We start from the raw sequence: 27536 nt of genomic DNA, 5'->3' as shown, positions 1-27536 counted from the left end.
TACAACTTTTGGCACTACGCCAGAGACTGCTGAATGCATCCACACACATCCACACACATCCTGAAGACCCTGATATTGAGGGTTATGACTGCATAATCATTACCTCTCATAATGGTCTTGGTTAACAAGTCTTCATAAAGACTATCAACCCAAAGGACCGGGGAGAGTCATTTGCTTCCCTTTGGGGAAACATCTTGCATAAAACAGCAGATGTTTATATATAAACCACTGTTATCTAAACAGTCTCTCATAAACCCCTCCCCCAGTCATGTCAGGTGTACAGCGGACAGGCCTGAATTCCTACCTGGGGAATGGGGCTAGGTTTACAGATGGGTACAAGTGACACTCCATCCTTGGTCACCTAAGAAGCACACGCCATTCACCTAATTATCTCACAGACACCAAGAAGGCCCCTGGCACTATTATGATGATCGTTGAGGTGTCTAGGAATGAATGGTTATCACCTTGATTTTGCTTTTCTGATTCTGTTCTGAAACGCAGGCGGGAGGCCAGACTGCATCCCGTTATGCCATAAAGACACTGGCCGTCTGCACAAACAGCTGCCATCCAGCTCGGGAAGAAGTGACGAGACTTGATAAAAGTAAGTGAGTTTGGTTAAGGGAGCCCACGCCTCGGTGGGGGACCCACCCTGGAAGCGGCAGAGAGAACCGAGGCTGAGGAGGGAGGAGAGGCCTAGGCAGCATCGCTCCCTTGTAGTGTTTACACAACTGGATGTCAGTTCATCTCCCGTCACAAAGTGTTCCGTTGACCTTTTGGCTGTGCTTGGGTAAAATGCCAGGCAGCTCAAAGGTCAGAGGGCAGAAGCAGCATAACTCTCTCCTCTCCCCCCAACCTAACCTGGAATTGTTTCTATAGTGATGCATGAACTGACCTAGCACCAGCTCTCCTCCTTCGTGGATGGAGGGGAGAACAAAGCACCTTCAGCCATCAGAGAACAGTGGGAACTGTGGCTCTGAGCTCAGCTTAATTCACTAAGAATGCTTCACCAGGTTAATCCGGAGTGTGCTGGGTGTCTCTCCATTCTTCAGATAGGGGCCAAGGCTGCAGAGTTACCATGTGACCAAAGAAGGCTCCGCCCTAATTTCCCGTGATATAACTTACGTCCTCAATCCTCTGCAGTTTTCATAGAGGGGGCTCCCAGCAGATGAAGCCTCCTAATGTCCTTAGCACCACCTCACTGTACCCTGAAGGGGACTAACCGGACGGAGCAAACCTTCCTTCTGAAAAGACACATTGCCTCTCGGTCAGGCTGGCAGGTGACGGGGAGTGTGGGGCGCCATGAGGACAGACTTTTCTGACACTCAAATCCATTTTTAAGATAGTCTCGTTTGTAGCTCTAGCTAGCCTGGAACTTGTCATGTGGACCATGCTGGCCTCGAACTCACAGAGAACTACTTATCTCCACCCCCCCGAATGCTGGAATTAAACCACCACTCAGGTTACAAAAACCCTTTTATACCTCAGAGCATGGGCACAGGGAGAGAGCTCATATGTTCCCAGGTTTCTAGAGAAGCTTGTCATCTACCCCTTCGGCCCCTCATGCCCCCTCATCAGCCCTTTTAGGCTGTCCATTGGAACTGCTCCTTGTGGCCATATTTCCCTGCAGAGTTCCACATTTTGATATCGCTGCTTGACTCAGAGGATGAAATACTGGTGGGCAACGCTGCCCTCTGCCTTGGCAACTGCATGGAGGTGCCCAGTGCTGCCTCGTCCCTGCTGAAGACGGACATTGTGCAAGTGTTGTTGAAGCTGGCAGGCAGTGACTCCCAGAGGACAGGCGTGCAGCTGAATGCAGGCATTGCTCTGGGGAAGCTATGCACAGCCGAGCCCAGGTTTGTCGTGGTCACCACTGACCCAAGTCACCCATGTGGTGGTCACATCTCGGAAAGAGTGGGGCAAGCTTAGCACTGTGTGAAGAGCTCCATGCGGGTACCTCCTGCCTTCTCCATGGATAGGGGGTACCCCATGCCTATAGGGGCCCCCATGAGCTGAGTCTCTGGAAGAAGGGTCCTTTGGGGGAACCACAACCTCCAGCCTGAGAAATGGAATGCATTTGACAGGGCTTGGTCCCATGCATATGGTCACCATCTTCTTGCTGTTCCCTCCCCCTCCAACCTGCTCCATTTTGCTTTCTCCTCCTTTTTCTTCTCTCTCTCTCTCTCTCTCTCTCTCTCTCTCTCTCTCTCTCACACACACACACACACACACACACACACACAACACATTCCATCTCTTCTCTCTCCCTCTGTTATTCTAATTTCTGTCACTGTGACAGAAAGTCCACTTACAGAAAGGTTTCCTTTAGCTTAAGGCCTCAAAGGCTTCAGTCTCCCCGTCCTTGTTGCTTTGGGTCTGTTAGCAGCACAGTGTCTGGTGTCGGGTGCATGCAGTAGAGGGGAGCTCTTCACTCACTTCATGGTGACCGAGATGCCAAGAAGGACACAGGAAGGACCCAATTCCCTGACTGTCTTTTGAGAACACTGTGACCTAAATTCCTCCCACTAAGCCCAATGTACTAAAGGTTCTATCATCTTATCACATGAACTGGGATCAAGGCCTTAGCATATGGACATTGGGAGGACATTTAATATCCAAACTATAACATATCCTGTCTTTGCCTTGCCCCCGCCTCTCTCTCTCTCTCTCTCTCTCTCTATCTCTCTCCTTCCTCTCTTTCCTTCTTTCTCTCTTCCTCCATTCCCCATTCATCCCTTCCTCTTCATTTTCTTTTTTCCCCTAGTTGGCCTGGAACTCGCTTTATAGCTCAGGTTGATCACAATCCCCCTGCCTCCACCTCACTAATACCTGAGATTATGGGCATGCACTACCATGAATAGCTTCTCATCTCTGTCTTTACTTTTCTGGAACAGACTTCTACTTCTTTGCTGATTGATTGCCTGGTTGATTGATTAACTTGGGTCTAGGCAAACAGAGGACTGTCAGCATGGGTAACAGTCTCCTGCTGGAGAGACGGCTGCATGACAGCACTCCAAGGCCACCCAGCAAGCCAGGACAAGGGACTTGCACTTGAACTCTGCTCAGTGGTTAACATTTAGCTCTGCTTCCTGTTCTGGATTTGTTACGTGCTTAATCACCCACAGTGCATGTTTTGGGGTGTTCCCCTGCAGCTGTGCTATGATCCTTTGGATAGAAGTGGGGGAGACCTTGAGGACAGGCTTGAGCACTGCTCCCGCCTTACAGCTGCACACCTCTCTTTCCTGCCCTCCCCCCATTACCCGGAAAATGAGGGTTTGGATGACACTAAAAACACTTTCAAACTCTCTCTGATTGATCAAGTGGAAGAAAAAGATAAAATCTGTCTTCCACAGAAAGAAAAGCACATTAGCTATCGTGAGTTCAAAGTGGCAACCTGCTGAGGTGGGATAGAGGGGTTTCCCAAGAGCACAGCTTCCTCGGAGCAGCCTGTCACATCTGACACTCCAGAAGAGTGTCTCCAGTATTGTGTAGGTTCCCCCAGAGCCCGACTCACCCTCTTTGATCTTTAGGGCTCCCCAGTGCCACCGTCACTTCCCCCTTCTACCGAGAGGGCTATGACCCGTGTTTGTAGCCAGTCTCGATCTGGAGAGGTAACTGTGAAACATGACATGTATTGACCTAAATTTTGTGTCCTGATTACCACAGGTTTGCTGCCCAACTTCGAGAGCTTCATGGGCTAGAAATTCTCAACTCTACAATGAAATACATGAATGATTCCTAAGGGGCACGGTGCCTTGCACAGTCTGTGAACACACAACCGTGTGTCAGGGGTCATTGCTGTGCTAATAAAGTCTTTCTAAGTGCCCACTCCAGAGTGTGGTGTCTGCTGGGTTTCTACCAGGAAGAAGAGAGTGGGTGGCTACGGCAGTAGAAATTGCTGCTGCTCACTCTAGCGCCCTTCACTGATGCTCTGAACTGCGTCCTTGTTTTCTACTGAGACCAGAAACCAGCCAACAAAAAGCCTCATTTCCCAGATGCCCTTGCAGCAGCACCACTAGCTGAGCACTAGATCCTGAGGGAAACATCAGGGGTATTTGGCAGTGGCACTGGAGCGTCTGCCTGCAGCTCTCAGACCATTAAGAGACTGGTGGCAGCACCGGGGTGATGTGACAATATTTCCCTGAATCCCAGCTGCTGCTGTGGCATGAGCTTTCATATTCTGTGGGTTGAGTGGTGATGGGTTGCTCCCTGTCGGAGCTCTTTCCAGTCCTAGGCCTGAGGGTCAGCATCACCACCTGGCTGCATTTTATAAGTGCTCGGTTTTCTGTGTAAGGTGGTTCTGGACTCCCAGTGCCGGAGCACAGGCTTTTATTTACCCAAACCTAAGTGATGTCCATTTATGTCCCTAACCCACCTCATACTCCTGCTTAACCCTTTCCTAAAGACACTGCTTCCTTCTCCGGGAGTCAGGATCACCTGTGGGCTCCCAAATGAAAGATTTAATAAATAACAGTTCCCCGGCTTCTCAGTGCAATCATGGGCTGAACCATTTCCGGGAAAGAGGCAGGATCGACACTGTACAGTAAAAGACAAGAATCTCCAAACCAAAGTTCCCAAGGATGGTGCCTCCTGCCCACTGTGTTCCTGAGTGTTGTGGAATATTATTTTAATTAGTCAAAGATGTGTTACATTTTTTATGCTGCAGATAGTATCATTTTAACTGTGTAAAGGTGTGTTATTTTTGTTTATGCTGCATTTGTTTAATTATGTAAAGATGTGTTGCATTTGCTTCACTTGCCTGCCTAAGGAACCTGATTGGTCTGATAAAGAGCTGAACGGCCAATAGCTAGGGAGCAGAGGGCTAGGAGAGGCTGGCAGGCAGAGAGAATAAATAGAAGGAGAAATCTAGGCCTGAGGGGAGAAGAATGAGATGAGAGGAGAGAATGAGGGAGATGCCTAGGGCCAGCCAGGCAGCCTCTAGCCAGGAGAAACAAGAAAGAGTGAAAGTAAAGATATACAGAAAGAATGAAGGAAGGTAAAAAGCCCTGAAGTAAAAGGTAGATAAAAAGAAACAGGTTAAAAGTTAAAGAGCTAGCCAGAATCGAGCCTAAGCTAGATGATCATTCATAAACAATAAGAAGTCTCTGTGTCATGATTTGGGAGCTGGTTGGTGGCCCAAAAGAAAAGGCCTGGTACAACTGTGTGGGCTGCTTAACCTCTCTGAGATTTTCTGCTTCATCAGGAAACCTAGAATAATACATATCCAACCTACCTATGTTGTGAAGGTTAAGTGGGATCTAGAATCTTCCCCCAAAGACCACAGAGTTAAAAAAGGCTTGGTGCCCAGCTTGAAGCTTATGGATGGGTAGTAAAAACCTTGTTAGAGCCTTGGTTCTCTGGGAGTATACACTTACAAAGGCTTGTGGGGTCTTGACCTCTCCTGCTTCCCAGGCATGTGATGGGCAGTTTGCTTTGCAGCTTGTTCCTACCATGAAGTGTGGTTCCCACTGAGAGAAGCCTGAAAAGCATAGACTCACCTAGTCATGACCTAAAGCTTCTAAAACTGTAAGCCAAACCAGCCTTTTCCCTCTCTAAGTTCATTGTTATGTGTGCTTGCTTCAGTAACAGAAAGGTAGCTGACAGTAGAGATGACGGCATCTTAGGAGCTATTCTGCAGCACAAACATGATAGGTTCCATTCTGAGGCTGGAGACATTGAATGACATCCTGTCTACTAAAGTTTGAGATTGGGGGTGGGCGGTGAAAAGGCTCATGTCCATTAAGGGATTAAAGCCAGATATTGTCTGAAATATGCAAAAAAGAAAACACTCCTCTAGGAAGGTTTTATTCAACATATCACCAAAGAAAATTCTTCACTGGTAGGACAGCTCTTAGCTTAAATTAGGAGCTCTGTTCCTGAAAATGAAATGGAAAGTTGGTGTTGGAAGTCTGGATGAAAATCACTAAACCACAGCCCTCTTGGTGAGATCAGTGCACTGTGGGCGGCTGGCAAGAGCTCACTGGAGCACTCTTTGATGGTGCTGTAACAGCCTCCCGGGCGGCATAGAGGTGACAGGTCTCAGCAGAGAAGTTGGGACCTGCCTATTCGGTGCCTTCATGAAAACAGACCTCCTTGAAGCAGCCAAATTGCAAGGGAGATGTCTGATGCTAAACAGAGCACAAAGGAAAATTAGAGGCTGCAGAAGCTGCTGCTTCCAGAGCACTGAGCGGGGCTCAGAAGATGACAACAGCATGCAGAATCAGCAGGCTGGTCTCCGATTCCAAGTTCAAGTCTCTCTCTGACTCTGCTACACTCCTCTCCAGCTCTGGAAATGGTTGTTATGAGTAAGATGGCATCCCCCAAAAGGGTGGGAAATGTCACATTCTATTGTGCTTGAGGGGACCTGCAGGAGGCTGTGATCTTCACATTGGAGGTGGGGCCACTGCACACTCTCCTCCGGGTGGCGAGAAATACCTTACAAACCAGCGATCTCACAGTGCTCCCGAGCCTCACAAAGACACCATGAGGCAGATCCTGTCTTCACTACAGAAGTAAAGGAACTAGGACTTTCCTGCCTGGGCTCATGTAAATAGAGCAGTTGGAATTTAACCTCAGACTGTGTGTGTTTGTTCCTTAGCCTTTTCTATATGTAAAACATCTCTGTCCTTATTGAATGTGGCTTTCAGGAAACCCCTCTCTCTCTCTCTCTCTCTCTCTCTCTCTCTCTCTCTCTCTCTCTCTCTCTCTCTCTCTCTCTTTCTGAGTCTCTTTCTTCCCTGTGAAATAAGAGTAACAGTTTCGTCTGACATTCTGAGGTTTGAATATGCACAATGTGCCTAGCATGAGGTGGCAATGGGGGTTAGCTTAATGACCATGATGAACCAGAAATGCTCCCTTTCCTCCTTGGCCCTGTCCATTCTGCTCTCCCCTCCTCCCCTCCCCTCCCCTCCCCTCCTCCTCCCCTCCTCTCTCCTCTCTCCACTAAAGTTGTGGCCCAGCATTACTGAAGATAAGAAAGCATTTGCCCTTGACTGTGTTTGTTATTTTCCCCCATCCTATGCCTGGGAAGGTAAACATTCCCCAAAACCACCTCTGCCCGCAGTGGTCTTCCTATATCCTTCCAAGACAGTCAGCAACAAGGATGACAATCTCACTGATGTGGTAGTGCACATCTTTAATTCCAACATTTGGAAGGCAGAAGTAGGTGGGTCCCTGAGTTCAAGGCCAGCCTGGTCTACGGAGCTAGTTCTAGGGCAGCCAGGACTACACAAAGAAACCCTGTCTTAAAAAAGAAGAGAGAGAGAGAGAGAGAGAGAGAGAGAGAGAGAGAGAGAGAGAGAGAGAGAGAGAGAGAGAAGAAGAAGAAGAAGAAGAAGAAGAAGAAGAAGAAGAAGAAGAAGAAGAAGAAGAAGAAGAAGAAGAAGAAGGAAAGAGAAAGAAAGAAAGAAAGAAAGAAAGAAGAAAGAAAGAAAGAAAGAAAGAAAGAAAGAAAGAAAGAAAGAAAGAAAGAAAGAAAGAAAGAAAGAAAGAGCGAGCTAATCCCAGCGGGGCTGGAGTTCCGGAGTTCGGGGCACTCAGAACTCAGGAGTGGAGTAACAGTGTTCCTCCCTAGGAGCCACATGCCAAGGAAGGCTACGATTGTATTTGTGCGCACCTCTGACTGCTCTAGTGCAAGGTGCTGGGGTCTGGTCCTTTTCCAACAGACACTCCTGTCATTTTCTTTGTCCTAATTTCAATCCAGCTAAATCTGTGGGTTCCAAGAGCTGTCAGTCCAACCACACACTCCTCAGGGCATCATTAGCCTTGTTCTCTCTGTCTACCCTGGAAATGGGGAGGGACAATCCCCTGACCATCACCCCTTCTCAGCTCCTGACCACTCAGCAGCCACAAGGAGGCTAAGCCTTAGGTGTTTGTGAGCAGATACCAGCTGGATGGTTCATTTGTTTCTAACAAGATCTCTAATGAAATCTCAATTTCCAAAAGACAAAACAAAGAGTAATGCTTTGTGGGGGCGCTTTAGCCCTTAGACAGACCAGGCTCTGTCTGCTGTAGGATTCAGTCCCAGACGATGCAGAGGCAGCCCACAGAGAACTAGCAGAGTAGAAGGAAGTACTGAGAATCTCTGCCAGTCACCCCAAGCCTCAGGCCTCCCCAGGTGTGGAGCTGGAAGGTAGGTCTTCCTAATTCTGGAACTGGGTTCCTGCTACCAGCCAGTTCCAACAAACGGCTCACTGTGACGAGTTCTGCCGGTGCGGATTCAGATCAGCTTGCGCATCATTCCACTGTCACGTGTCCGCCCCCAACCTCACACCTGTGCTTTTAATCTGCCGCAGTTCCATCTGCTCCTCCAGACCCTCCCCTGCCCTCCGGCTGTAGCACACATGTGTGTGCGTGCCCACGCAGTTCATCTCCTGAAATGGAGAGATGAGTTTTTCACATGGATATGGGTGAGCCAAGGTGCAGTGGAGATTTAGGCTGGATCACAGGCAGGGTAAGGGAGTGAGGGCTACCGGTATGTACGACAAGAAAAATGACGCCTTCACCCATGCTGGCTTAAGTTTAGTCAGGGTTCATCTCTCCAGGTTCCGCTTAGTCAGAATCTGATTTTAATTTGCCTCCAACAAGTCACTAACCCGAGATATCTAGCTTATACCTTCTTGTCTTATAGCAAGGAAGCTCTGACTCAGAAGGGCCAGGTGAGGAATCTTTAGATCTGTCCCCTAGTTGGACAACGGCCCAATCAAAGAAGTGTGGGACAAAAGGGCAGGAGACCCTGTGAGCCAGCCCTCCCATGATCAGAGTGCAGATTCAAAGTTTCTCTCAACCCATTGTGATCTGAGCATCGCGCTGAGTTAGCTTGACTCCTTCGATGCCTTGCTCATAAAAATGTGGTGTTGTTGGGGACAGGACAGGGTTGCCATGAGGATTCATTATGGTGATTCCTATAAAGCTCCCCACACCGTGCTTGGCACAAAACAGGCTTTGAAGAACCTGGTCAACTTCATTACATTGGTGCAGCTACTCCACAGATGTCCCTCCTGGGAAATTCCTGCAGACTCTTCTCAGGGATCATGAAACATGGGAATTTTTATCAGCATATAAGTAAAAGCTGTGACTCAGAAGGTTTAGGTCAAATATAAACATGCCCATCCATTATTATCCCTCAAATTATTTTTCCTTATAAAGCTGATAAAGTCTGATGTGGCCTTTGTACATAAACCATCCATTGGAGCCTTATTAAACCTTAAAATGAAGGTAGTCTTAGGGTCATGTTCTGGTTCCTACCTCTATTTCTGCCCTAGGTTTCATTCCTTTGGGGTTCACTACAATGTTCCAGCACTTCAGAGAAGCCTGGGCATTGTTGGTTGAGTGACAGCTGCCCCACTGTGCCCTCTCCTCTGGCATAGTTTCCCATTGTTTGCTTGGATACACTCACTCCTTCGCCTTCCGTACCTGAGGTCCTCTGCTCTTTTCCAAAAGACAGTCTACTTTCTTCTCTAAATTCCGCATGTGCACATGTGCGCGCGTATGCATACACACACAGCTCCAGCATATCGACAGACATCTTTTGTTAAAATACTAAGTTATAGGTTCTCTTTGATGAAGTGGGGACTAGAGCTGGGCCCTCCTTACAGATGAGGGAACTGAGGCACTCAAAGGTTAAACAACTGGTTCAAGCTGCTTCTCATCCCTTCCCCCCTCCCTAACTCTCTCCCTCTTTCCCTCCCTCCCTCATCCCTCTACTTCACATGAAGTCCTCTTCAGCTCACATTCCCCATCTTCTCTCCTAATTTCTGCGGTATAATGGACTTTGGAATATTCCTTGTTATGAAGCTCATTTTTTGGTTTTGTTTGTTTGTTTGTTTCCTAAATAGAATTAAATTCATTAAGGTGGCTAAAATTTTTCTTATAGGAAACCTCGGGGCCCAGACAAAGAGAACTGGACACAGACTGGAGGAACATAATAACCTTACTGCAGGGACCTGAGGGCAGGGCTTGGCTCTGCCATTCACCCTGCTCACAAGAGCAATTGCCTGAACCATCAGTACTGAGAGAGGCTTCTTCTCTATCCTGGCATTGTCTCCTTTGGCTCCCAAAAGCCATAATCAGATACTAGTGGTGATTGCAGTCCCCATATGTATGTGGTTGCTACCGGATTATCCTTCAAAAGGCCCGACATGGGTGCCTTTTTTGTTGCTTGTGAGCAATTGGAGGCCTAAGGCCTGGAATCTGGAGCCAAACCCCAGCCCAGAAGTCTCTGTTTTTCACTGAGTAATAACATCCTCACACAGATACCTACTTTCAAATTCTTCAAAGGCCTTTCGTCTCAATGAGTGCATTTCATTGGTGCAACATCCCTATCAGGCAGGTGTCATTGTTCCCACCTGAAGGCAATGTCTTGTCCAGAATTTCCTGAGGAAATATGATAGCGCCACAACCAGCACCCAGTCCTACCTTGAGCATCTCCGCCTACTTCCTGGGCCTGTGTCCAGCATGAAAGGGAATAAAACTTTAACTCCTTTAATGACTTATCAGAAAGCCTTGCTAATCCATCAACAGTCTGTTAGATAACTGCCTAAGTCCTTGCACGATGAAGGACTACTTTCCCTTCTGATCAGCCGCTCATGTGGGGTGGTTGCCAATGTATAGAAGCTAGTTTCATCTTCAAAAAGATGGGGATTTCCATTTCCGGGTCTGATTTCCAGACACTGCCTTCCTTCCTCAGACGGACAGGAGCCAGATGTCTGTGTGGTTATCAACAGTAGCTTAGCTGGTTATTGAAATGATTGCACATCCCTGGAATTTCCCTTCTTCCCTTCCTTAGTATGTGCTACTCACTGTGCTCCACCATCCAACACAACTTTGGGTAAAATGGGTCCTATTCTTTCATCTGCTTCTACTGTAACTTGTGTTTGTGCATGTGTGTGTGTGATATGCTGCATGTGCATGTATGTGTGTGCATGTGTGTCGGTGTACATGCAGATGTATGTTTGCATGGGGAGACTAGAGTTTAAGGGTATCTCCCTCAATTGCTCTCCACCTTATTTATTTCTATATTTTATATATTTATTTATTTTTACTGTATGAATATTTTGCCTGCATGTATGTCTGTTTGCCACATGTGTCTGGTCCCTGTGGAGGTCAAAAGAGGCCAGCAAACACCCTGGAGCAGGAGCTACAGGCAGCTATTAGCCACTGTGTGGGTGCTGAGAATTAAACCCGGGTCGTCTGCAAGAGCAGTAGGTGTGTTTAACTGCCAAGCCATCTCTTTAGCCCCCACTCCCTTTTTTTGAGACAGGGCTCTCACTAAACATGAAGTTCAGTGTTTAATCACTTGATTAATAAATCAAGACTGCCTGGCCAGTGCATTCCAGTGATCCACCTGTTTCTACCTTCCTGGCACTGAGATTACAGGCATGCACCATTGTGTCCTGCTTTTTATATGGGTGCTGAGGATCTGAACTCAAGTCTTCATGCTGGCACAGTAGGCGCTTCACTGGCTGGGGCATCTCCCCAGCCCTTCCATTGCAATCAGAGCAGGATATCATCAAGTCAGAAAACAGAGTATATGCAAAGAAAACTCCTCTTGATGCTGGCAAAGTCTCGGCCCCCGGTTCATGCACCCCATGTCAGATGCTACAGAAGCATGCCATGACAGGAGAAGGAAGGATTAGCCCTCCATAGTGCAGGCATAGAGAGGGTGCTTGGGCCCTTCAAGCTAGCAAAATCTTGTGACTTTGGCCTCTCTGCTATCATGTCACCTCCTCCAAGGCTCAAGGAATGCTGTGGGAGAATGGGCAGAAAGTGCGTGAGATCCGGTGGATGAGGAAGAACGTGTGTGAAACTGTTTTCTGGATGTGCTCTGGCTGCTGCCAGATTGAACACGCATGGTGACTGCTTGGGAAGGAGCTGCACAAAATATATGAATGAGAGCAGAAGGAAGACTAACTGAGATGAAGAGGGTCAGGAGTTGGGTAATAAGAGGGTAATGGAGAAGGACTGACGGGATCAAGACGCACAGTATATGTATATAAAACCGTCAAAAATGTTCTAACTTTGAAAGTGGTGGAGGCCAATGAACAACACTATGAACCATTGAATTATATGCTAGACAAATTGTATGCTCTGTGAATTATTAGGCAATTGTTTTAAATAGAGAGAGATGGGACTTAGCAGGGGGTTGCTGGGTTATTGGAGACATCCCATTTGAAAGAACTAGTACAGGCCCTGCTGGTGGGGCCCCAGCATCTCTCTCCCTCCCCGTCTTGCAATCTGTGAGCCAAACTGATCTAGGCACTATGATTTTAAATGTCCAGAATTGTTCACTAAATAACATTATTAGCCTGTATTAATTGTACAAAATAATAAGTCTCATGATGATGTTTCCCAGCTCCATTCATTTTGCTGCAAGATGCATAGTTTTATTTTTAATGACTGAATGAAACTCCATTGTATATACATCTTCACCCATTCATTTGTTAATGATTCCATTAAAAATTCTCCCTGTTCTCCTCCTCCTTCTTTCTTCCTCCTCCTCCCCCCAGCCCGAATTGAGGATACCAATGGTGGCTTGTGCATGACAGGCAAGACTACATGCTCAGTTCTTAAAGAATCCTTTTCTAGAAAAGACACTTAGCCTCAGATATTTTGTTATAGTAATGGAAAAATCAACTAAGATAGACAAGTGGTAATTGTATGAAGAGAATTTAACCCGTCCTATTTAGCCATTTAGGTGGAAGGGGGCCATTTTGAACAGTCATGAATAACTTTTAAGAAGATCTGATCTCCTCTTGCCCTTTCGTGTTTATCTAGGAGACTTTCACCATTTAAATCATGTGGGTTTAGTCTTGTAGTCCTGATTGCAGTACATATCTAGCCTTCAGATCACTAAAACAGCAACAAAGAAATGAGTGTTTCTCCTTCCCTTTGCCTCTTAGAACTAATGGAATCGTACAAAATTCAGGTCATGGACTGAAGTAGGAATGGCTTTGAAACACGGACATTTCAAATAAAGGGGCTGCTGCCGTTATCACTGGCAGCACTGAGAGCAGAAAATCCTCTCTGCAGAGGCGGCAGCAAATATTCTGCAGTGGGCGGCTAGAAAAACTGGCCCCCAGTAGACTGCTTCTAGAGAAGCTTTGGGCCCAACATAAACCAAACAACATGGACCCCAATTCAATCCAAAGAAACTCTGGATACACAGCCAGCCTATTGCTTTGGGCCTGGGCCTTTGGTTTGCTATTTATTACCTTGGAGACTCACCAGTGGGTTGTTTGATTCTCAGGTTGCAGGAGAAATCCCCCCTGTTCTGGTAGCAACACCATGGTTTTTCTGGGGAACCATGCCTCTTCTATGCTTATGTCATGTATTTCAGGTGCTGCTGGCTAGGTCATTTTCTGTTGCTATACCCCAATACCACAGATTAAATCATTTATGAAGGATAATGGATTATTTTTGTTCATGTCCTAGAGACTAGATTGTACTGATGCATCAACTCAGGGCCTTGTACTGAGTCATAATATGGCTGGGAGTGGAAAAGTAAGCAGTCACGTTGAAGAGACAGACATGGCAACTGTCATGATTTGAATGTAAAATGTCCCCTCCTGGCTTAAGGACTTGATTGCTTGATCCCCGGCTGGGGTGCTGTTTGGAGAGGTCTGGACCTTTTGGATATGTGGTCTAGCTAGACTAGCAAAAGTGGTTCACTCAAGGGTAGGCCTTGAAGGTTGGATTTACTTCTGATTTGAGAAACCCCCCCCCCAGGCCCCAGGATTTCTAGTCTGTACTTTCTGTGAGGAGCCATAGCTCCTGCAGCCATGGATGGGCTCCACCATGCCTTTTCTACTAGGAGACATTGGAATTCCCTGGAGCCAGGAGGCAAAACAAGCCTCCCCTGCTTTAGGTTGCTTCCCTCAAGTGTTTTGATCACAGTGATGAGAGAAGAATCCGCCACAGAAAACAGCTGGTGCTTCTAACCTCATTCCCATGGTAACTTACCCAGTCGCTGTAGAGCAAGCACTCACTCCTACAAGAGTTCGCTCAGTTCCATGAGTAGTGTTAATCCCTCTTCACAGCTTGATCTCCTATTAATGCTCACCTTGCCCCCACTGCCCAATACTCAATATGCGATTCAGAGGGGGATAAACCATAGCATCTTGTCCCCAGACACTCCTTTTCACAAAGCCAAACCCTGTGATTCCATCCAGACAATTCACAGAGTCTTAGCTTGGTAGCCTGGAGTCTAGGCTGTGAGCCAATAAAAGCAATTCCCTTCTAAAGTTCAATGACAGGGACCTGGAGAGATGGTTCAGCAGTTAAGAGCCCTTGCTGTTCTTGAAGAGAACCAGTTTGGTTCCCAACACTCATGTCAAGTAACTCACAACTGCTTGTAACTCTACATCCAGGAAATTGGATGCCCTCTGTTGGCACCTGCACACATATGTACATATACACACCTACACATACATACACATAAATATTAAAAAAAATAACATTCAGTAGCAAAATAACTTAGAGTAAGTATTCCTAATGCAAAGGACTTGAGACACAGACTTGAAGAAAGGGAGGGGTATCAGTTCCCCCAAGCAAGTCCAAAACCCAAGACAGAAGACATTAAATCTTAAACCTGCAAGACAATCTTCCACTTCAAAGGCCTCCTCTTTAGATACACTAAGTGGTTTGGACCTGCAGAGATAGCATGGATCCTATGGCTTTTCTGGACTTTCTCCTCTCAGATTGAACTCTCATGATTGCAGCTCTCTAAAGCAGGCTTTATGTTCTGATGGCTCTATAGTTTGGAGGTCACAACAGGACTCCGGTCACTGTGGCTCAACCACAGATGATCCTGGGGACTCTGCAGCAGTTTGAGCTCCACATTTCTTTTCAGCGTGGTCCTCTTAGGGTTCATGTCCATTGCTTCATGTCTATGAATGTGCCCGTTGAGGTCTAGGTGGAGGAAGGCCAGGACTCAATGGAACCTGTATTATTTGCCTGTGGAAACACCACCAAGTGTGTACCACTGAGGCACACAGTTTGTCCTTCGGTTCCTGAGTCACATGCTGTTTCTAGGACTGGGACTGTTTAAACCATGATTAGTTAACCAAAGAATGTTATGCCAGATTTAGGGAGCAGAGACCCCAGGTAGCCCTGGGCAGTGATCCCGTCCTGCACTCAAGGTGTTAAAGACAACCTCAGGAACCTCTGAAATGACTTCAGAGCCCTGCCAAGCCCCTTCCACACACACTGTGCTTCTGAAGAGCCATACTTGGCTCCCTTCCTTTCGCGCTAATCTCGCAGTTAGAAACCAGTTCCTGGGCTGCACACTTGCATACTTTCCCCGTTTGTGTGGCCAGACTAGATTTTCCAGGTTTCTATGCCCTGCTTTACTTTTAATTATAAGTTCTGCCTCTAGCTCATCGCTTTGTTCTCACAGATCACCGTATGTGGCCATGAGCAGCATGAATGCTCTGCAGCTTAGGCCGTTTTTCTGCCAGATTTCCTCGTTCATTGCTCTTAGTTTGGACCTTGCACAAGATCCTGGGACACAGAGAGAATTCAGTTAAATTCGTTGCCAATGTATAAGAAAAAAATAGCTTTTGTTCTGTGTGTTCCTCCAGTTCTATTTAAGATCTCATTCACGTGTTTTTCCTGGACACAGTTCTGCCAGTGTTTATATTAGCTACCTTGCATGCTGTGACAAACCACCAGACTGAAGTATTTATTTGGGCTCCTGATTTAAGGGTAGACTCCGTCATTGCAGAAGGGCCCTAACAGCAGGAGTGTGAGGTGGCTGGTCACATTGCATGCCCAGGAGAAGATGAATTCTAAGGCTTAGCTTGCTTTCTCCTTTTAATTTAGTCTAGGACCTCAGCCCATGGGGATTGCACCACCACATCCAGGTGGGTCTGGTACCTTGGAAAATGAATCCCATTTTATTCTTGCAGATTTGTAGCAAGTTTGCTGTGATTTCATCACGTGTAGATTCATGGGGCCTCAACCAAGGTCAAGACAGAGAACAGTTTCCTCATAAGGCTTTTGCAGCTGCATCCACATTCCTTTCCACCCCACTTCCAACACCCACCACCCTGTTTCCCATCCCTATAACTGTGTCATTTCAGGGCTGTGAATGGGGGTATACTATAAGTTCACCCTTTAAAACTGGTTTTGAAAGTCATTGTCATTCCCTACAGTTCACTAAATGGTGCCTGTCAAAAGTTGCTGAGAATCACTCCACAGTGTACAGCCGCCTCAACATGCTTAACCTTTGACCTGCTCTGCCGTTTCACACATTTTTAGTATTCCGTAGGAACAATTCACATCATGTGCAGTTTTTTATGTGAATATGGTTTTCATTTCTCTGAGCTTTATTTCCCCAGAGGGCAATTGCCAAGTCATTTAGTAATTATACATTTAATCTTCTTGGAGACTGCCTCACTGCCTTGCAGAGTGGCTGGGCCATCCTTTATCCCCACCAGCAATGCATATGTGGTCCATTTCTCATCAGCATTTGGCCCTGTTATTTATTTAACCATTCTGTTACGTGTGCACTGACATCCCACTGTGGCTTCAATTTTTTTGTTTTTGTTTTTGTGGCTTCAATTTGCATTTGCTGGTTAGCTAATGACTCTGAGCATCTTCTCATGTCCTTATTTGTCACCTGTATATCTTCCCCAGGAAAACATGTTTGAGTCTCTTCTCCATTTTCTAACTGGATAACTGCCTGTGATGATTTTTGCCAGTTTGCCATTAACTTTGAAGGTATCCTTATATATACTAGGAATCAGCAGGACACGGTTATCCAGAATTCAGTTCATAAATATTTTCTCCCTCGGTATGATTTATCTTCTCCTCATCTAATGTGGTCCTTCCCAGAGTGCAAATGTTTCATTTTGATGTTAAGTTTCTTAGTTTTTTTATCTTAATTTTTTTTATCTTATGAAACAGCTTGTGGTATTAAGTTTCATGGGTTTTTTGCCTTACCCTGGGCCAGGAATATTTTCTTATAGGGCCAGGTGGAGTCATGCGCACCTGCAATCCCCAATGCTTGGGAAGCAGAGGTAAGAGGACCATGAGTTCAAGGCCAGCCTTGGTTACATGGTGATCTCAAGATCAATCTAGAACTCATAGTAAAACCGTGTCTCAAAAAAGTGAAGGAAAAAGAATATTTTTCCTAAATGTTTTATGTTTCTATTTCATATTTAAGTCCATGCTCCATTTAGATTTAATGTTTGTATAAAGTATAAGTGAATGGATATTCCTATGGCCAAATAATTCTATTTTACAGATGGGAAAAAAGCCAGAGAGAGCTGAAAAATAAGGCCTAATAACTGCTAAAGGAGAAAAAAGCCAGCTATTGATGCTATAATTAATATTCTCTCTTCACCTCCCCTCCCCTCCCCTTCCCTCTCCTCTTCTCCCCTCCTCTCTCTCCTCCTTTGGGAACACATGCCCCAGCTTCCTGAAGGCATTCATTCCTTTAAGGTGACTAACCCTGCCCTCAGCACACAGCTGAGGTGGAGCCTGCCAGAGCTCACCTAACACACCCTCTGGGCCCTCTGCAACACCTTTGCAGGGTGGAGAACGAAGACAAACAAGGCAACTTCTTTGTATGCAAATGACTTGTTATTCTGGTTTGGAGAAAAGCTCTGTTGGTTTTCAGCAGTATCCAGATCACTACAGGACTGCTGGACCACTGAACTGACCCACGAGGTTTACATTCATCCTCGACCTTAGTGACCACGCACCTGAGAAGGCTCACTTTCTCCTTCTGCAGCCTCAGCCCCTGGGTTGACTGGTTTTCTCCACCTTGGCAGGTAGAGGAGGGAGTACTGGTTCACCTGACCATTCTCACCCTCCCTGAAGAGCAGGAAACCAGGTAGCTGACAGCCCATTTCCACACAGGAGAAGACTGAGGTAGAACAAGCTTTTGGTCTAGGGAGCTCAGAGGAGGGATGAGCTGGGGTTGAGGCTGATAACTGTCTGGGTGCTTTTAAATGGGCCCTGTGATCTGAATTCCCCGGAGTAGGTTCTTTCTTTGAGCCCCCAATAAGCAGGTAAATAATACCTGCTGTTAGCATCTCAAGAGGTCAAAGGTGAGTAGGAACCACCTTGCAAAAATGCCTTTGTCTGTCTGGCCTCTTTGCCTTGCTCTACTCCTTCCTCTTGTGTGATAATGCATAAACACACTGTGCCTCATCTTTCTTTTCTAGACAGGACTGAGCTTTTCAAGAAATGTACCACTTTGCTCAATGACCTGTAAGTTAGCACCTTTTCTCTCACCATGCCAGTCCCTGTAGGCTAGAGAGGATTGGAGGTGATGCCCCAAGTGGGACATCACCGGGTAGCTGATACCACACTGCTGGTCTTCCAAGGGGGATAAACTGAAGGCAGGACCCACCCAAGCCATTTGCCAGCTGACATCAATCCTACTGGAAGGTCAAGTGCAAAGTCCCATACATCTGTCTGTTCTGGATCCTGGCTGTCATAGTGTGGGTTACAGCCATGCTTTTCTTTTACCGCCCCTGGCTTCGCTGTGTTTCCCTGCTATGTGCTTCCCCTTACAGCCTGGAAGGAAATGTCTGAGAAGCTAGGCCTGAGTATGAAAACATGTCCTCCCATATAGCCTCTTGGAACATCAACCGGAAACTCAGTGACTCGTACTTAGATGGTGCTTGTTACGTTTACTGTGATTTGACAATGCCCCCAGCAGCAGCTTTTGAACTAGCTCTTCTCTGCATAGAGTACTCGGCTTTGGAATAGGGCCAGATGACTCTGAGATTTGTTCACACCGTGTATAGTCTTTGAAATAGAGAGCACGAGGAAAGTTGGTGAGACGGCTTGGCAAATAAAGGCATTTGCAGCCAAGTTTGATGGCTGAGTGTGATCCCCAGTGCCCAAAGAGTGGGAGGAGAAAAGTGACTCCTGCAAGTTGTCCTGTGATTTCCACATGCATACATATGAGTAGTGACACATGCACATTCACACATACATACAAAGAAACATGTTAAGAAATAGTACAAGGAAGCAGATAGTATTGACCTGCCCATACTGCAACTATGATAAAATCTCCCTGCCCCCCATATTCCTTTCCAAGTTCTTAAGAGTGGAAAGGAATAATAAAAATATTAACAACTATAACTAGTGTATGTTATATATGGATGGCTATATTTGGAGCTTTATGCTTATTGCTTCATTAGATTCTAATAGAGGAATAATGAGTAGATAAACAAATAGAATTTTTATTTATAGCTCTTAGGACTTCTAGACACTTTCTTGACTGATAGACCTAAGACTTAAGCAATGGGATCTTCCAAGAATAGATTTGGTCACCCGCATGTTGCAGGGATAAAAGGTGATAGAACTGAGGTAGAGATGCCATTTATTGAGGCTTGTCTCTGAAACACTATTAAGGCCATCTGAGTTGTCTTTGGAGCAGATGAATGGGCAGGCCACTTGGTTCTGTGAGTGAAGGCATTCTAAGCAGAGGAAACAGCACAAGTCGAGTTTCTGAAGGGACGACGTGCTTGGCATAAGGGCAGAGAAAGGAGGATGTGTTGGGAAGCAATGAGCTCAGGGAGCTGTGTCAGGAGTGAAGATGGGGGAGCCCACAAAGACCTTTGTCAGGCTTTGAGAGATCTGTGTCTTCAGCTCTGAGGCAGAAGAAAGCCGTTGGATGGAACTGTTGTGGGAATGAAATCAGGGGTCAAAGAGGAATCTAGGACCTGTCTGAGCCCTGGAGGGTGGGGAGCGCATTGGCTGGGATGCATAAGGCAGTCTTACAGGGAGAGGAAGAGTCAAGCTTCAGACACATGAAGTATTAAGCATCAGATGTCTGATTGAAGATGCTGATCATGACCAGAGAAATTGAAACGTGAGATGGGATGAGCAGAGAGTTTGAACAGACTGCAAGGGCCGAGCATTCTAAATTAGCAAAGGAGACAGAGAAGAGGAGCAGAATGACTGGAGGAGATGCAGGGGAATGTGGACAAGGATAGTATAAGAGCAGAGAGATTTGCACTGCCTGCTGAGGGCTGGGGGCAATGGGAACTGAAGCCAGAGAGGCAGAAACCAAGCAAAAATATGAGGCCCTGAGAATCCTGTCCAAAGTCACGCACATCTCAAGTGATAGAACTAAGCCTTGAGGTCAGGACAGTGCTTTCTAAAGCAGCCATAATTTGTCCACCTCGAGGCAGCGATTACTCTGGTTTCTACTCTGGTACCCAAGAGAAAGAGAGAGGATTAAAAACACCTCCAGAGCTGTCTGGAAGATGTCTGGAATAGCAGAAGGGTTAAAGAAGGCTAACCCTGAAATAACCAGCTATTCAGATGCCTGGAGAACAGGAGATGTTCCTAGAGGCCAGACCCTCTGGCTGGTTTCCCAGGGTCACCCTTAGAGCATCCTCGTCAGCTGTCAGCAGGATCCCACTGCAACACCAGCACAGCTTTGTAGATATCTTGCTTTTTCAAGATGCCATTCCGCCTTAACCCCTATTCCTGCAATTCCCAAACAGTCTCTCACGATTTTCATATTTGCAATTCTGTGGGCACACACAGCGAAGTGAGAGAGGGGGCCCATGGTACTTGTTTTACAGGACTTCCCCTTAAGTCTTGACTTAAGCTCACTTCCACAAAGAAATATTGTGCAGTGCTTGTTTGGCGTGGGAGTGAGGGAGGGGAAAAGAGTTCTGATTATAGTTCATCCATAGCATGGACTACCCTGCTTCCATAGACTAACAATGCAGGGAAGCGAGAGAAAGGAAGGAGGCAACAAAAGGGAAAAGCAATTCCTGGAAAACGTCATAAAAGAACACACTAAAATGTTAGTCGAGACCAACTCTGCAAGGTTGGATTACTGATGGTTTAATTTTCTGTTTTACACCTCTCTGTATCTCCTAGACGTTCTATGGGTTGAATGTATTATTTTCATAATCAAAATAGTAATAGATGTTATTTCAAAACAGAAGCATGAAGCATAATGCTGGTCTTCCAGGGGCTCAAAAGCTGCTAGGAGAGACACACATGAAAGCAAGTGGGCAGGATAAATGGCAGGCTGTGTTCCAGGCTTTCTATGGCTGGTTCTGCAGGATGCATGGACTCCCAAGCTTGCAAACCCCTTGCCTTTTCACTGATAACAGCTTGAGCCCCAGTCCTGGCTGCCTGGGGTATTCCTATAGTCTCACTGCTCTCCACTTTTGAGATTTCTCTGGGTCTCCTCAGCTTGCGTCCTGCTTAGCTGATATGTTCTGCCTGTAGCCCAGGTCACTAGTGTTTCCCTTTCTTCCATCCCATCTCTGGTTCTCCAAAGCTCTGAGATGAGTTGTCTCTTTGAAGAAGCAGTCAAAATGGAGACGATAAAGTTTCAACACTTCGTGTCCATTTATGGGGTATGCAAGCAGCCCCTGGGTATTGTGATAGAGTTCATGGCCCTGGAGAAGACACTACCTACCCACAACCTCAGCGGCTTGTTCTGCATCATCCACAAGACCAGCTTGGCCATGAAGTTCCTCCACAGCTTTAAGCCATCCCTGCTCCACCTGGACCTCAAGCCAAACAACATCCTACTGGACAGCAACATGCATGTCAAGGTGATGTATGCCAGTCCTCCTCCATGTAGCAAGATTATCTACCTGACAATCACTGAACCAGCTAAGAGTTTGAGCCATTTTCTGTTCGTCTAGATAGTAAAAGAGAGATGGGTGAGCAGACAACATCACGACGTGAGACTGTGGGCTCTGGTGCCCTTAACAATGCTCTCTGGGCCACACTTCTGAGACTGATAGAATAACCTCTACCCCTCACGTTCTTTGTCTGGAGAAGGGATATGTATAGAAGAGATTTTTATCAAGTCACAATGGCTTTTTTCTTCAGTGCTCGAAACCTTCAGTAATCCTTTTTGCCTTCAAGAGCCTTTGCACATTCTGTTACCCAACTCTCTTTATCTACAAAGTCTTAATTATATCTCAGCTCTCAGATTGATCATCACCTCCTTGAGGAGAACTTTCTCAGTCTATCTCAATATATACTTATGTACTTCTTACATACTCCCGCGAAACCTTTGTTATTTCATCTTGCTGAACCTAGTTGCAGTATATAAGCATTCAATGAAACTTATTTTTTTAAGGTTGAGTAAAGAGGAGTAACAGCTCCCTGAAGCAGGGAAAGGGTCTCAAAAATGAATGAGACTTGTTCTTAATGCATGAACACGCTATCTGAATGCCCACCCATCATGCTGGTGTATGTTTTAAAAAGGTGTCTCTGAACCCCATCTCATTGTTCCTTAATGAATGGTAAATGACAGTCTGAAAGGCTGGAGGCAAAGAAGGACAAACAAATGTTTTGAGTGTCCCAGGACCCAAGGAAACGAGAAAAACAAGGCACCTGAAAGTAAACAGGGTCTCATTCTACAGATGAGAAAACTGGGGCTTGGAGAAGATGAATGACAGGTTCAAGACCATTGGGAGCAGGTAGTAGAGCTGGGAGGCAGTGAAGCTGAATGCATATGTGATGTACGAAAAGAGCATATACTGATGAGGGCATCTGGAAGTAGCTGCAGATGGCCTCTGGAAGGTGGCTGTTGCTACCCTGTCCTTGGCATCTGGTTTTCTTTCAGATTTCAGATTTTGGCCTAACCAAGTGAATGGAGCAGTCAATCCACATACAGCACACTGAGAAATCAGCTCTGAGGGGCACGCTCAGCTACATTCCTCTTGAAAAGTTCCTGGAGAATAGCAAGGCTCCAGGGCCTGAATATGATATACACAGATGAGTGGGCAGCTAGGCTCTAAGTCATATGATGGATTGTTACCCCAACCAGGTCCCTATGGCCAACAGGTAGGGCAGGACAAAGACCAGAAACAGTTCCTCCAGGTGCTGATGGAGGGAAAGAGTTGAGAAAGACCTGGAGAGGAACACCTGAGATTGTAGAGACTGCAGGGTCCCTCTGGCTAGGGATCATGAATACTCCTCTGTCTCTCAGTTAATATAGTCCTCATTACAGCTTTGGGATTGTCATTCTGGGAGATTCTCATGCAAAATAAACCATATACACACAACAGATGCTCCTGGCTCTATGCCTGTGGGAGGCTGAGGTTGGAGAACACAAGAGGAATAATGGATTGTGTGAACCATGGTGTGAGCTCCTCACGAGTTCTACCTTACTCTGCTTCCTCTATCCCACAAACGCTAGAACCTATGGCATAGTAAGCAAGCATCAGCCTTGACCTTGTTCACAGATCCTAACAACCCAAGCCCCCTACACTTTAAAATGTGGAAAGCTGAAGCCTTTCCCCAGGCCTGCTTGTCTAGTCTGCTGCCCTTGCACAGAAAAAGGAGGTGGGGATCATGCTGAGTCTTGGCTAGAGCTGGATCAGTGACCCAGCTGCTCAACTGGAGCTTCAAGGAGGTCTGAGACTCTGTTGTCTACTCCCTGAGCATGTATAGGACACCTAATGCATTCCCATTCTGTCAGGATCCTTCCAGCTTCTGCCCAGTTGCCAGCCCTCTGTTCTCAGCTTTGGAAACCTGCACAGTCTGAATCTTCCCTTATAGGGCTCAATGTGATGAGCATCATTATCTGGGTAGCTGCAGGCATGAGGGCCCCCCACCCCTTGCAGCCTGTTTCTGCCGAATGGCCAGAGGAGGCCCATCAGATGGTGGACCTGATGAAACGCTGCTGGGACCAAGACCCCAAGAAAAGACCATGTTCTAAGTAATTACCCATTATTCCATGCCGAGGAGCTAAAGAGGGAGGGACGGGAGACACCATTGGCATTAAAGTTGAGAAAGATGTTTAAGACATTTTCAGGGTGGGGCCGGGAGGCAGACTCTCTGAGCTGTACAGATGGGGGTGGATTTCATCAAAGAGTGTTCACCATGTGCCTAAGCGAAATAGAGTCAGCAAATGGAAGCCATAACATCTGAGCCTGGTCCTGCCTCTGAGCTCTGGAGCTATCTCTGGGGACTTTGAGTATGGTGGGGTCTATAAGGTCATAGGCTGAGGGATGAGGTTATCTGATCCTCTAGGGATAACACAGAGAGGGTGAGCATCTTAGAGATCACCTGGTCCTTGCCTTCTCCTTCTGAAAAAAAAAAGTTACCTTAGAGGGTCACTGATTTACGAAGTGTTCCCCAGCCACGACAAGGGTAGGGCTCAGCTTCCTGCATTATTGTGGGCATATAGGAACATACATGAATTTAGGAATATGTTTAAGAGAACTCATGAACCATGTGAGTATCTAAAATGCAGTGAACTCCACTGAACTTGCCTGTCACCTCCTTCCCCCCAATCTATGTGGAACAGATGTGACCCTGGAGACAGACATGGTGCTGTCCCTACTCCAGAGTTCTATGTCATGGCAGACCCTGAGTGTGAAGCCCTAGTCCAGAAGGTGTTTTGCAAGCCATCACTAAGCCAGCCCCACAAGGTGGATATGGCAGGCTGGGCAGGCCACTGTAGGGGTGCTGGAAGCCACTGTGTGTCATCCATAGTCTCTGGCTGGCCTGTGGGGATTAGGCAAAGGCTGTCATTCACAAGGCCACTCGACTGCCGAGGGGAACATGGGAAATGTAAACGAAGCTAGCCCACACTTAACTCTCCAACCCTGGGAGGCTAGCTGGGGGCTGTCAGCATCCCTAACAGAGGGCATATCCCCTTATTCACCTGCTGTTCTCTAAAGGCCATAGGTGCTGTGGCTCAGAGCCCCTGGAAAGGACCTTATCCTAAGCTGTCACACTGTGGAAAGCTCCATCCTTCAAGTCTCCTGTCCCTACTCTGACATAGGAACTACCACGGGCTATCAGGGGATTCCAGAGATATACCCTGAAGCCTCTAAATGAAGGACAAGCCTTAGATCTTCTCTGCTTAGTGATTTATTCTATACATGTGCTGGAGGGGCAATGGTATAGGTGGGTTTCCCAGGAAGGCTAGGATGTGAATCCCGATGGGTAACCAAAAGCACTGGAGAGAGGAAAGACAGGGAGGACCAGATCTGACCCCTGATGTCGCACCCTGTACCCGCCTTCCCAGGTCAGAAGGGAAGTCAGCCAGGAGCTTACACACAGTGGTGAGTCTGTCATGCTGAGATGGGACCAAAGACTCCACATGGAGGAAAGGGTGGGGTTTATCCATTCTCTCTGCTCATCCTCCTTGCCCCTTTCTCTTTCTCAAGCCTACCACACATCAGGGATAGTTCAAAAATACTCAGGCCCTTGGAGTTCTGGATAAGCTTCTCCTTCATGTTTGTGTCATTAGGATTAGTTTCCCCTGTTTCTGTCATGAGCGATAGAACACTGACTGTTAATATTGGCTTTGTATTAGACTTATTTGAAAAAATGAGAAAAAGATGTGTCCAGTGCCTACCCCATACAATTCAGAATCTTTAGGGCCAGGCCTTGGCAGTGGTCATTTTGTCCTGATATGTAGATGTGACAGGAGGAGGTAAGAGCTGAAGGTCTTGTATCACACAAGCCCAAGTTCTAGTGCGGTTTGATTTTCACAGCTTGCCTTCTTCTTGGGTCCTTCTGAACATTCTTAACTACCTAATCTGTCTTCCCACTGGTAGAGTGAACAAGAGTGGTTCATCTCCCCTTTAAAGAGCTGGATGGTGGAGCTTTAAAGAGATGGAGAACTAGCAGGAGCCAGGGGATGTTCACAGGTAGAGTATGGATTTTCATCCAGGCCTCCTGACTCCAGCTCCATCCTGACTCCTCTGTAAAACGCACAGGCTCCAAGCTCTAATGGAATCAGTGACCCATGAAAGCCAATGCCCTCAAGTCTAGGCTGTTTCTGCAAACTGTCTCCAGGAGGCAGGAGGATACATAAGGTGACCTCTGACCAGGTTTTGGATCTAATTTTTTTTCAACCCATCCCTTTATCTTAGCAGGCTCAGGTGAATCCTTGAAGTGGATCCTTCAACTCTCTGATGGCAAGAGCTTGGCCCCAAGTGATGAAGAACTACATGTCTATGAGCACAAGATGCCTCCCCTCTACTTCCTAGTGGCCCAGGGCAGTTTGGAGCAAATGAAGCTGCTTCTGTCCCATAAAGTTGATGTGGACTGCCAGACGGCATCTGGCTATACACCACCCCTCATTGCCACTCACGACCAGCAGCCTGACCTCGGTGCCCTGCGCCTGGCACACAGTGCTAGTGCCAACTTGATAGATGAGGATGGCTGGGCCCCACTGCATTTTGAAGCCCAAAATAGGGATAACCATATTATTCATCTGCTCCTGAACCATTGGGCTCTGGTGGATGCCCAGGAGTATAAGAGCTGGACCCCAATCCACCTCGCTGCACAGAATAACTTTGAGAATGTGGCACAGCTTCTGGTCTCCTGACAGGCAGGTTTCAACCCAAAGGAGGCTGAGGGTAAGACGGCCCTCCATGTGGCTGCCTGCTTTGGCTATATTGATCTGGTCAAGCTGCTGATAAGACATGGGGCTGAGCTGGATGCTCAGCAGAGAAACCTGAGGACACCCCTGCACTTGGCAGTGGTGAGGGGGAAAGTGAAAGCCATCTAACACCTGCTAAAAGGTGGGGAATTCCCTGATGCCCTTGACTATGGTGGTTACAGCTCATTGCACATGACTGTAGCCAAGGGTAAGCAACTTATCTTCAAGATGCTTCTCAGATATGGGCCAGTCTGGAGCTACCCACACAACAGGAAGGGACACCCGTAAGCCTAGCAACTTACAAGGGTCACATGGAGATCTGCTTGTCAAGAGCCATGCAGACCTAGATGCTCTTGGAAGTATGCACAGGATTCCCCTGCACATGACTGCCTTCCATGGGGAGGAGGTGGTGTGGTGTCGCTGCTTCAGGGTGGGGCCAACCCCAATGCTGCTGATCAGTCTGGCTGGACTCCTCTCCACATGGCAGGGCAGAAGGGGGCCTTCCTGGGCACCATACACCTTCTGGAACATGGTGCTGATGTCCACACTTGCAATAAGGTGGATTGGACAACTGCCCACCTGGCTGCTCTCAAGAACAACATAGCCATCCTTCAATTTCTGGTCAAAGCCGGTACCCAACTGGACATCAAGGATGGAGTTGGCTGCACACCTCTGCAGATGACCCTCTGCAGCCAAAAACAGGGCATAGTGACCTTCCTGGAGGGCAAGGAGCCTTCACTAGCTGTTCTGGGAGTTTCTAAGCCTGGATCTTAGACAGAAGTTTAGCTATAACAGGGCCTCTCCACATGGAAGGAGAAAGGTTATGGATAGTGAAAGTGGCTTTGGAGAGGCCACTTCTCACCTGCTCATTTGACCTTGAGAGGAACCAGTCTCCTAGGTGACAAAAAGGGCAGAGAGTCCAGTGAGGTTGTTCCAGTGAGCTGGGGAAGCTACAGACTGCCTGGAAAACTGATTTTAGCTACTCTCCAAGTCGTTTCCAGTCCAACCTCATTCTTCCTTCTTTTCAAATGAACTCTTGTGTCCATGATAAACTTCCTCTCCAGCCTCAAGACTGCATCCCAAGAAACCACCCCCAAATAAAGACCTAGAGATAAGGATAGAGGGCTCCTCTCAGCTCCAATTTTGCATTCTAGGTTCTTCACCTTAGACTGGGGCAGCAGAATCAGAT

General features: G+C 46.9%; 2 protein-coding genes across 2 annotated transcripts in view; both read left to right on the top strand.

Moving 5' to 3' along the window:
* Ttc12 (tetratricopeptide repeat domain 12) overlaps nt 1–3739 on the top strand; it is a 43379-nt gene extending 39640 nt beyond the window's left edge. The window contains exons 20-22 of the mRNA XM_057768206.1: nt 502–601; nt 1628–1853; nt 3664–3739. Coding sequence (XP_057624189.1) covers nt 502–601; nt 1628–1853; nt 3664–3739 — 402 coding nt within the window. The remainder of the gene's footprint in view (nt 1–501; nt 602–1627; nt 1854–3663) is intronic.
* A 16069-nt stretch (nt 3740–19808) lies between these two features.
* On the top strand, nt 19809–27121 carry Ankk1 (ankyrin repeat and kinase domain containing 1). The gene is given in 13 exon segments (XM_057768364.1): nt 19809–19828; nt 21263–21542; nt 22568–22719; nt 22956–23003; nt 23504–23659; nt 23661–23665; nt 24257–24312; nt 24315–24380; nt 24983–25019; nt 25839–26591; nt 26594–26665; nt 26668–26757; nt 26760–27121. Coding segments are annotated over 13 exon segments (2097 nt in total).
* The last annotated feature ends 415 nt before the right edge of the window (nt 27122–27536 follow it).

The sequence above is a fragment of the Chionomys nivalis genome, chromosome 4 (assembly GCF_950005125.1).
Source record: "Chionomys nivalis chromosome 4, mChiNiv1.1, whole genome shotgun sequence".
Classification (NCBI taxonomy): domain Eukaryota; kingdom Metazoa; phylum Chordata; class Mammalia; order Rodentia; family Cricetidae; genus Chionomys; species Chionomys nivalis.
This window is presented reverse-complemented; position numbering and strand designations above follow the sequence as displayed.